General features: G+C 16.5%; 1 protein-coding gene across 1 annotated transcript in view; it reads left to right on the forward strand.

Annotated features, from left to right (window-relative positions):
* Positions 1–5661: 5661 nt before the first annotated feature.
* Positions 5662–11744, forward strand: part of PGSY75_1252400 (reticulocyte binding protein 3) — a gene marked incomplete at both ends in the record, with an annotated part of 8623 nt that continues 2540 nt past the window's right edge. Inside the window, 2 exons of the mRNA XM_018787076.1 lie at positions 5662–5719; positions 5838–11744. The exon at positions 5838–11744 is cut by the window's right edge and continues 2540 nt beyond it. Coding sequence (XP_018640941.1) covers positions 5662–5719; positions 5838–11744 — 5965 coding nt within the window. The remainder of the gene's footprint in view (positions 5720–5837) is intronic.

The following is an 11744-nucleotide window of genomic DNA, read 5'->3' on the forward strand; positions in this document are numbered from 1 at the left end:
TTTTTTTTTTTTCAAAAAAATTAAATATTAAAATTTATAAAAAAGAATTAGAAATAAAAAAGTTTTTATTTGCTTTTATTTAATAAAAGGGAAAGATTTTTTTTTCTTTCTAAATTAATTATTTTATTATTATTTTATTTTTTTTTTTTTAATCAATAATTTTTTCTTATTATTATAATAATTTATTATAATTTATTTTTATTTTCTCTTTTCTTTTTTCTTCATAAAATCCTTTTTCCTTTTCTTTATATTATATATATATATATATATATATATATATACCTGTGAGGGATGTAAATTTTCTATTCATATGAATTATAAATGCCCCTGATATATTCAAACTATATAATATTACAGTGATATTTCCTCTATTTAGGTTTTACAATATTATATATATACAATATTGTATATATATATAATATATAATATACTTATCTACAGGTAAAAATCTTATATAACACGACAATAGTTTTACAAACCGATATATATAACAATAGTTTTACAAACCGATATATATAGAAAAAATAATTTTTTTTTTCTTTCGTAGATGATATATATATATATATATATATATAAATAGAAAGTATATAATTTTTTTTTTTAAAGCTTCACAAAAAAAATTATAATTTTATTGCTGTTTCCAATAATTTTTAGGAACAAAAAGGAAAAAGAAAATATATGAAATAAAATAAAAAATATGAAATATAAAATATGTATACATAATATATATATTAATATTTATTATTTTATTTGATTATTGGTATTTTCTTTTAATTATTTTTTTCTTTTTTTATATTTTTCTTACTGGTTTGTTTTAATGATAATTATTTAAATTTTTATTTGGATCTTTACAAGTCATATTATTAAATAATATATATAATCATATTTTTTTTAATTTTTATTTGGATCTTTACAAGTCATATTATTAAATAATATATATAATCATATTTTTTTTATTACAGATTTAATAAATAAATAAATAAATATATATATATATATATATATATATATATAATTAATATATATTTAAAAAGATGCATATTTATATTAATAATATTAAATACATCTTATTTCACATAATTTAAAGTAATGACAAAAAAAAAAATGTGAAAGTTTAAATGTTTTATGAAGCATATTTTAATAAATAAGAATATATGTTTTTATTTATATTTATTATTGTATAGTTTGAATATATATATATATATATATATATATATATATATATATATATATGCGTTAGATTTTATTTTCTTAGATTATTATATATATTATTTCAAATATTTATAAAATTAGAAATTCTTCATAATGTTTCGTATATATATTTCACAGATGAAAGGATAATTATAAAAAGACATATACAAGTTTTTTATTATTATATAGTTTGAATATATATATATATATATATATGAGTTAGATTTTATTTTCTTAGATTATTATATATATTATTTCAAATATTTATAAAATTAGAAATTCTTCATAATGTTTCGTATATATATTTCACAGATGAAAGGATAATTATAAAAAGACATATACAAGTTTTTTATTTTGTTTATGTTTATGTTTTTTTTTTTTTTTATTATTTATAATAGAATTTATGAGACATATATATTATATATAAAAAAATCATACTGAAACATTTACTACATATGTATATATATTTATCGTAATGTTAAATAAAAAAAAAAGTGTCCAAATATATATTTATTAATATTTTGATTTAGTTATTTACAATGTTATAATATATAGGAACACGTGACGTATGTGTAATTTTTTCTTTTAGATATTATTAATGTAAATTTATATATAACATAGGAAGCAATTGAATATATATAATGTTTTATTTACAACAATCTCTTATTATATTAATAAAATGGAAAAATTGTAAATAATATATAAAATATAAGTATTTAATATAATTAATATATATATATATATAACATTTGAAATAATGAAATATGTGTTTAATTTTTTCGCCTCAAAATGTAGGATTTTATTTTTCAGACATTTGTCAATAAGTATATATTTTTTCCATTTCGTATTTTTCCTTTTAACTTAAATAAAATTTTTTTTCTTAATTATTATTATTAATATTCTCATATAATAATACAATAAATAAAATAATATTAATATGAAAAATAAATAAATAAAAACTAAGATAATATATGACTTGTTTTTATATTCATCTTATATATATATAATTATTGTTGACTATAAATATATAATGTAATAAAAAAATAATATCATTTCTATAATATAAATGCATGTATTATGGACCATTTTAGAAGCTGTACACATATTATATATGGATTTGTACGCATAATTCTTTATATAAATTAATTAATAGAAATTATAGAAGGTGATATAAGTGGCCTAATAAAAAGAAGAAGAAAAAAAAGTATATATATATATATATATATATATATATTATATGTACGTTGAAATTTTTATATATTTCCAATATGTATTAATTTCTATATTATATTTATTTAAAAGAAACCTTTTAAATTACATACTTATATAAAAATTTATTTTATTTTTTATATAACTTCATTTTCTATTACTCATAAATATAATATATAATGAGAGATAATATTATTTATTTAATAATGTTTCGATAATATTAATAAAAATAGAAAGACAAATATTATTTATGCCTTATTTTTTTTTTTTTTTCTTTTGGAGTGTCATTTTTATTTTTGAATAATATTATATGATAAATAAAGTAGAAAAATAAGAAAAATACGAATAAAATAATTAAAGGAATAAATGTTTGGTATATTAATATTTTTATGTATATATATAGACGTTATTATATATTATATTTCATTAATACTAGACATATTTGAATTATTGTTTTTTTTTTTTTTATTAAATTATGTTAATAATTAAAAGATATACATTTTTGTATCTACAAAAAGGAACGTAGATTTTTTTCAAAGAATAAAATTTTTATGTATCATATGGTCATTTTTTAATATAATATAATATAATATAATATAATATAATATAATATAATATAATATAAAAAATATATATATATATATTAATATATTAAAATATTGTTACATAGATTCATAGTAGCGCTTTTAAACATATATGTTATTGATTTATTTATATAATATTAATATTATATTTCATATATATAATAATTTGTCTGTTTTTAAAGTAATAAATGTATTTGTTATTCTACTTTTGTATATATTATTATATAATGAAAATAATATATATTTCTAATATATATTTGATTTTTGTTTTTCATTATATTTTCTACAAAAGAGAAAAATTAAAAAAAAACAAGAGAATAAGATAAATAAATTAAATAAGATAAAAATAAGTATTACAAAAACTATTAAATCAATTAATATATAATAAATTCTTTTATATGGATTATTTATATAATATGGTTTCATTTTTAAATGTACGCAAAAGTGTGTACTTTTTTTTTAGGTACTATTTTATAATAAGTACAAATAAGAATATGTATTCTCGTATTTTTATTTTATTCTTATGTATGGATTGTTATAATTATAGCAATAATATTATGAATTAAATATATTCTTTCTATGTGGTAAATTTTTTTTTTTTTTTTTTTTTTTTTTTTATACATGTAAATAAATAACTTAATTGACAAGAAAGGAATATTTTTATAATATCTTAAAAATATAAGGAAAAATATAATAATATTGGGAAAATATATTTATAATATTGCATGTATATAAAGAAGTATTTTTTCCTCCTTATTTAATGGGGTTTTTTTAAAAAAAAAAATGAAAATATATTTATATTAAAATGGATTTAATAAAATAATATAAAAAAATTCTATTAATCTTTTGTATTGTTTATTAATAAATATTATAATGTTGTTCAAATAATATATATGTATGTAATATTATATTGATTCTATAAATATTTTATTTAATCTCTTTATAATGATATATATTTATTTATTATAAATGAATGCACTATACCTTAATTTTGTTAATTTCAAAAAATATTATATATACGCAAGAATTATTATGAAATATGGAATTGTGTTAGATATATATGAACATTTTGTTAAGCTATATATTATAATCATTAATATTAAGTTATTATTTAATATATATATATATATATATATTTATTTTTTTTTTTTTTTTTTTTTTTTGTTCACACAATTTAATATTTTGTTCTAACTTGTTCTATATAGAAATGTATAAATAAAAGAATAAAAATAATTTGATCTATTTTTATATGTATTTATTACTTTTCATATTTTAACAAATTAAAAGCAAAAAATGTTTTTTATAATTGAATTATTAATTTTTTTTTTTTTTTTTTTCTATATAAATTTAAGAAATAATTGTTCATTTAATAAAATATGTATATAAATAAATAAATAAATATATATATATATATATTAATTTTATTTGTTATATTTATTTACTTTCTTTTTTTCAAGTGTAATTTTTTAAATTACAATATACTAGTGGTTTATACTATACACAATGTGTATATATATTAATATATATATATTTCTTGAATTTATTTGTTTTTATATTATATAATAACTTTACAAATATTTTTACAAAAAATGTTTCTTAATTACTTTTTATTTTTATATTATAAATAATAAAATATGAAATCAAATAAAAATAAAGAGAAAAACACATCAGAAAATAGAACAGAAAGAAAAAAAAAAAAAAAAAAAAAAAAAAAAAAACAAAAAAAAGAAAAAAAAAAAGTACAAAGAAAAAACATTTTAAGCAAGCCTAACAATTGTGAAAATTTTATTATATTAATATAAAAATGAGAATTTGTTTTTTTAATTTTATAAAAAGGTTTATTATTTAAGGATTTAATAATAGAACTGCATTTTTAATAATTATAATGTTATATAATTAGGTTATATACATTAATGTGAAAAAAAATCTTAAAATTTTTTTTTTTTTTTTATTTAATCTATATGTTCCTTGACGTTACAATGCAACAAATATAATATCCTTTGTAATCTTAAAATTTTTTATTTTATTAATTTATTTATTTATTTTTTTTTTTTTTTTTTTTTTTATACTATGGATTTTTAATTTTACTGTTCGTTTAAAAAAAGAACCAATTAAAAAATAATAATAAAATAAAATAATGAGGTTTTAATATATAATATATATATATGAAATATAGATAATATTGTGTTGTAGTGATATTAATGGTTCTGTTAATTTTTGAGTTTCGCTTCTATTTTTATGATAATTGAAATTGTTTTATACTGCTTATATATAAGTTTTTTTTTTTTTTTTTTTTAGTTAATTTATATATATTATAGTTAATAATATTTTTTTTATTTATTTTTATTATTTTATTTATTGATTTATTATTATAATATATAAATATATATATATATATATATATATATATTTTTTTTTTTTTTTTTTGGTTTACACATTTTGAGGTGTTGAAATAATTGTTCTATATAAATAATAATATTAATATATTGTTAAAAAAAAAAAATAAAAATAATGTGACTATTTGTATATAATAAATATAAATAATTTATATCAAAATACATTAGGATATTATATATATTAAGTATATAAATTATTTATATAATGTGTTTTGGAACCGATTAATTAGTATGTATATTTAAAACTATAAGATGAATGCATGTTTTAAAATATATGAAATATGAGAAAAGGGTTAATATATAGGACAATTCTTTGTAATATTTTACTTATCTTAATCGGTACTATTATAAAAAAAATAATAAATAAAATAATATATATATATATATATGAAAATTGTAATATATTTATTTTCATTTTCATCTAATATTTTATTTTATTTTATTTTATTTTTTGTAGAAAAAAGTCATCAGAATAATATATACAAAGTAAAAGGAAATAATGAAAACTTCGAGTTTTCACATTTGAATTTTTTTTCAAAGAACAATGAAGGTTTAAAATTTGCAAAGAAGAAATTTTCTAATGGTGTTAATTTATCACCTGAAAAATATTCTAATAATAATAATGATAATGATTATTCTTATAAATATTATGATAGTAGTAGTAGAAGAAAAAGAGATAATAAAACGAATAAGTCTTCGTCAAATTTATTTAAACCGAATTTATTTGTTACATTGAATGAAAAACGTTTTGCTAATCATCCAACACATGCTTCTTTCATAAATAAAATAAAAGTAACGGGTCCCAATGAGGTTAATAATAATCCCATGAGTTTTATTATAAAATCTTTATCTGATGATTTAAGAAATAATAATATTATTGAAAATGAAGATCCTAAATTATTAGATGATAATAATTTATATCAAATAGATATGATAGATGAGAATGGTAATTTAAAATTTTCTTTATACCCACATTATGTGAATATAAATGCATGTAAAGAAATGATTCATTATAGTACTTATTATAATGAAGAAACCGAATTTATTAATAGTACTTTATATAAAATATTAGAACCTTTATCTAAATATATGCATGAAATTAAAAGTAAATGTTTGAATGAAAAGAATAATTTATTAAATGAAATACACAATTTAGAGAATCCTAAATATTATAAGAATAATGAACAAGATGTTTATGAGAAGAATATAAAAAATTATCAATTATTAAGAAATAAATTTGAAAATTGCTTAAATAAATATAATGAAAATATAAATAAAAAAATTTATGAAATGAATACAAATATTCGAAATATGTTAAGTCATAGAATTTGTATAAATAATACATGTGATTTAAAAAATTACAATTTGATTGTTGAATTATATTTATATCATATTAACGAATTACCTGAAAAGACTTATCATAATCATTTAAATCATGCAAAAGAACTATTAGAATTTTCTTCTAATGCTATAAATGATATGGATAAGAGTATATTAGGACATAATGAAATTTTACATTCTATTAGTTTTGTTCAGTTAGAAATTCAGGATATTATAAAGAGATATAAATTTCATTTAAATCATATTAACAAGGGAATAAGTGAAATAAAACATATTTCAACTAATCAAGCACGTTTATCTAATATTAATGAAACGATACTTATGAACAAAAGTTTTGAACTAGCTAAAACATTTTCAAACTTTAAAATTAGTACAGAAATTCTTGATATGTTAAATAATTTATTGAATAGGAAAAAAGGTATATTACAAGAATTATTAAACTCATTAATGGAAGACATAAAAATACAATTGAATAGAATATTATCTCCCAACAATTTAGATTCAAAATATGAGAATATAACATCTAAAGCTAATACAACATTAAAAACAGCTGAAAAATGTTTATCTGAAAATATGTGGAAAATAAAAGATTATGAAATGGTTTCTACCTTAGAAATGATAAATGTAAAAAATAGTGTATATGAAAAATTATATACATTAGAAAAATCTATAAACAAATTAAAGAAATTACTTAATGATATAAATATAAAATTTGAAATAATTAAAGATGCTAAAATAAAATTAGGTGGATTAGATGAAAATAAATCAACTGATATTAATGGACAGAAAAAAAATATAATGAATATTTTACATATTATAGAAAGTATAAAAGAAAATGATAAAATACAAAATTTAGAACATTATATTATAGATATTAATAATATAAATTCAGAAATTAATTTGTTAATAGAAAATGTAGAAAATTCTTTAAGTCAATTAATGAAGTTACAAGAAGATGAAGATAATAAAAATACCTTAATTATCGAAATAAAATCAAAAATGGATAGTATAAAAGAAAAGTTAAAACATATGTATGATATTATACATATAAATGATACAATAAATAATACAGTATTAGAAATTGAAAAAATAATTGATGAAAATTCATTAGTTCTAAATGATTATATAACAAAAAAAAATAAGATATTAGATAATATAAATATTATTAATAAGAATTTTTTTAATAATAATAATAATAATAACATAAACAATACACATCATTATAATAATTTGAAAAATTTTGTTAAAGATAGAAAAGATTTTATAGATAAAAATGTAAATTATATATATGAATATCATACCACTCAAGATATTAATATTATGTTGAATAATACTGTTATAGAATACAACAAATTAGAATTTATGAATTCAGAAGTTTTTGATAATGCTTCTAAGAAATTAAAAGAAGAATTACAAAATCTTGTGACACTTAAAGAAAGCTTAATGAATATGAAACAAAATGTGTTAAAAATTGATCCTTTAAAAAATTTAAATAGACTGTTGGAAAAATATGAAGCATTAAAAAAAGTTATAAATGAATATTCAGATGAACAACCCAAATTAGATGATTTTAAAAAGAAAATGGAAAGTCGATTAAATGAATTTATTACAGATTTAAATAAAAATGATCAAACTTTAGATGATGGAAAAAATATATATGATCAATTTGTAGAATATAAAGAACAATTATTAATAAAAAAAAGAATTATTATAAATAATGAAATTGTTATAATTAATGATGAAGTAAAAAAAATCAAGGACCAATTAAAAAGCCATAACATTTTATCATATAAGTTAGAAAATGATTCAACTGTTGATGTAGATACAGCTGAAGAAAATACACCTAATTCTAATGTTCCTTTGGCTGTGTCTAATTCTTCTTCTATTTTTTCTACATATAAACCTAGTGAATTAAATAAATTAATTGACTTCTTTTCTGAAAAGGGAAATGAAGTAAATGTTGAAAGTAAAATAAAACAAGATGAAAGCATTTTTATTGAAAAGAATAAAATATTCGATGATATAATAAAAGATATTGAATTATATAATAAGAAAAACAATGCGATAAAAATCTTAAATAAAGCTATAAATGGATCTATGAATAATTTGTCTATAATTGATGCAGCAATAAAAAATAAGAATAGAATAGAAAATAAATTATCTCAAAGATCTTATTTAATACAGACGGATAATTTTATAGATATATATGAAAAAATATTTTTAAAAGATAATTTAAATAAAGGTTTAGTTGAGACCGAAAATAGATTATCTAACACTTATATGAACGATCTAAAGTTAGAAGCCCAAAAACAAAATGAGCATTATAATGAATTAAAGAAAAATATAAATACATATGATGATGCATTTTTAGAGAAATTAATGGGAGATAATTATGAATGGGAAGTTCTTAAAATTGAATTAAATGGTTTAAATATAAATTATAATATATTGCAAAAAAATATAGATACCTTAATTATTAAGCCTTATATAGACCAAATTGATCATATTACATTATTAATAAAATCCTTGAAGCATAAAATAGACAATAAAATTAAGAAAATGATTAATACTTTAGAAAGGTTTAAAGAATTTGTTCAAAACATTTTTAACACAAAGAATATAAAATTAGATGAAAATAATATTAATAATGGTTATAATAACAGGGAAAGCAATCATAAGAAAATTTTAGAAGATAAAAAAGAGGATTTGTTTAAAAATATTGATGAAAAAAAATATGAAGTAGAAAAACTAAAAATAAATTTAGAAGAAAATATGAATAAAACTAAACACGAAATAGAGAATATGAATATAAGTTATGGAATTAAAAAAAACAATTTGATTGTTATATATGAAAGTATGAACGGTATATTAAATTCTATTATAACCATGGATGAAGAGTTGTATAAATTAAAAAATGTGGATGATTTAAAAATATTATATGAAATAATATTAATAGAAGAGATTAATGAAAAAATAAGAAATGAAATCAAAGAAGCCACTGTTGTACTAGTAGAAATTGAATTGTATAAAAGAAAAATTGCTCTTAGTATGAAAAATTCTATAAGTGAAGATATATCAAAATTTACACCATTCAAATATAATGAAATATATGATAAATGTATTACAAAAGGTAAAAATATAAAAGAGCTTTATGAAAAAGCATCTTCATTATTAGAAGATTCATGTAAACATAAAAATATGGATATTATTAAAAAAAACAAATCAGTTCTGGATGAATACTTAAAGACATCTATTGAAAATAATAATGATATTAAAAATAATTTAACTACTTTAAAAAGTATGTATAGCATATTACAAAATAATGAATTTGACGCAGTTAATCGATATGTATTAGAAAATAGTAATAAATGTGAAGACTATGCTAAAGAATTAGAACTTGAATTAGAAAAAGAAAATTCGTTAACAAAAAAAATGAAATTAAAAATTAAAAATGCAGAGGAATACAAAAATATAGCTTTAGGTACTAGAAAACATGAATCAATCGATATATATATAAGAAATATTAAAACAATAAAACAAGAAATTTCTAATATACAATCTGATATAATGAAATGCATTAAAAATTCGTATGATAATAAAACTAAAAGTATATTACACTTTGAAAATGTACATAGAGGTACATATCTTTTTAATATTTTAAATGAGAAGAAAAACGTAGTTCCAGGATCATCAGAACATGAAAATACATCATCACAAAATGAAAGTGAAAACGTTATTGATTACTATCAAAAATGTATAACATATTCAGAAGAAGCTTCCAATAATTATATTGAAATTTCCTCTAGAAAAGATTCGTTATTACAGTTTGAAAATGAAATAACAAATATACTAAATGATGTTTTAATTTTTAATATGAAAAAAACGCTTGAAAATAAAATGGACAGTGTAAATAATATTTTGGAAGACATGAAATTAACAGCATCTATAATTAATCAAAAATCAAATTTATTGTCTGAAAAAATAAGAGTATTAAGAAACCATAAAAATATAAAAGATGATGAAGAATTATTAAATAATGAAAAATCTAAAATAGCATATGAACAATTCGAATTATATATGGGTAAACTAGAATATGGTATATCTGATATAAATCGTTTAAATGCTAAGGCACAAAAAATTTTTGATAAGGCTCAATTTTTGATGAAACCAATGTTAGATATGTCTCTTATATTTAATAATAAAAATTTAGAGGAATTAAGAAATAAAGAAGAAATTTATATGGAAAATATTGAATATATACAAGATGAAGAAAAACATATTAAATATGAGTTAGCTAAATTAAATGAAGTTATTGAATTCGTTGATAAAATTGAAAAATTGTTAAACAAATATAGAAAATATTATGAACAAGGGAATTTAGAAAATACATATAAGAATTCTAATAAAATCAAAGGTCGTATTGAAGAAACAAAAGATTCATTAAATATATTAGTTACTATATTTTCATCTATAAAAAATAGCACATATTTAAAAAAGCATACTGTTAAAATGGAAGATTTAAATAGTTATATAAATAAAGTGAATGGTATATATGATAAATTTATGGATTCCTACAAACTATTACAAAAAGCTATTATTGAATCTTCTAGTGATAATACAGGATATGAAGAATTAAAAGAAGTGAACGGAAATATACAAAAATTTGAAATAAATCTTGTAAAAGCAGAAGAAGATATGAAATTATATTGGAATAGTATTAAAAAAGATGTATATAATAAATTGATATATTATATTAAAGGTATGTTATTAGAATTAGACAAACGATGTAAATCAGTCGATAAAATATTAAATGAAGGTTTGGAATTTATAAATAAATGTTCTCAAGATAGTAATTCTATGGATGATGATAATAGTATATATAATGAACTAAATAAAGCAATTAATAAATATAAAGAAATACATGCAGAGTCTAATTTTGTTTGTAAAAATGAAGCAGAAAGTTTGTTTGGAATTATTGTAAAGTCTTCAAATATTATAGGTATGAAAATAATAACAGGTTTAG

Source organism: Plasmodium gaboni, chromosome 12, assembly GCF_001602025.1.
Source record: "Plasmodium gaboni strain SY75 chromosome 12, whole genome shotgun sequence".
NCBI lineage: Eukaryota > Apicomplexa > Aconoidasida > Haemosporida > Plasmodiidae > Plasmodium > Plasmodium gaboni.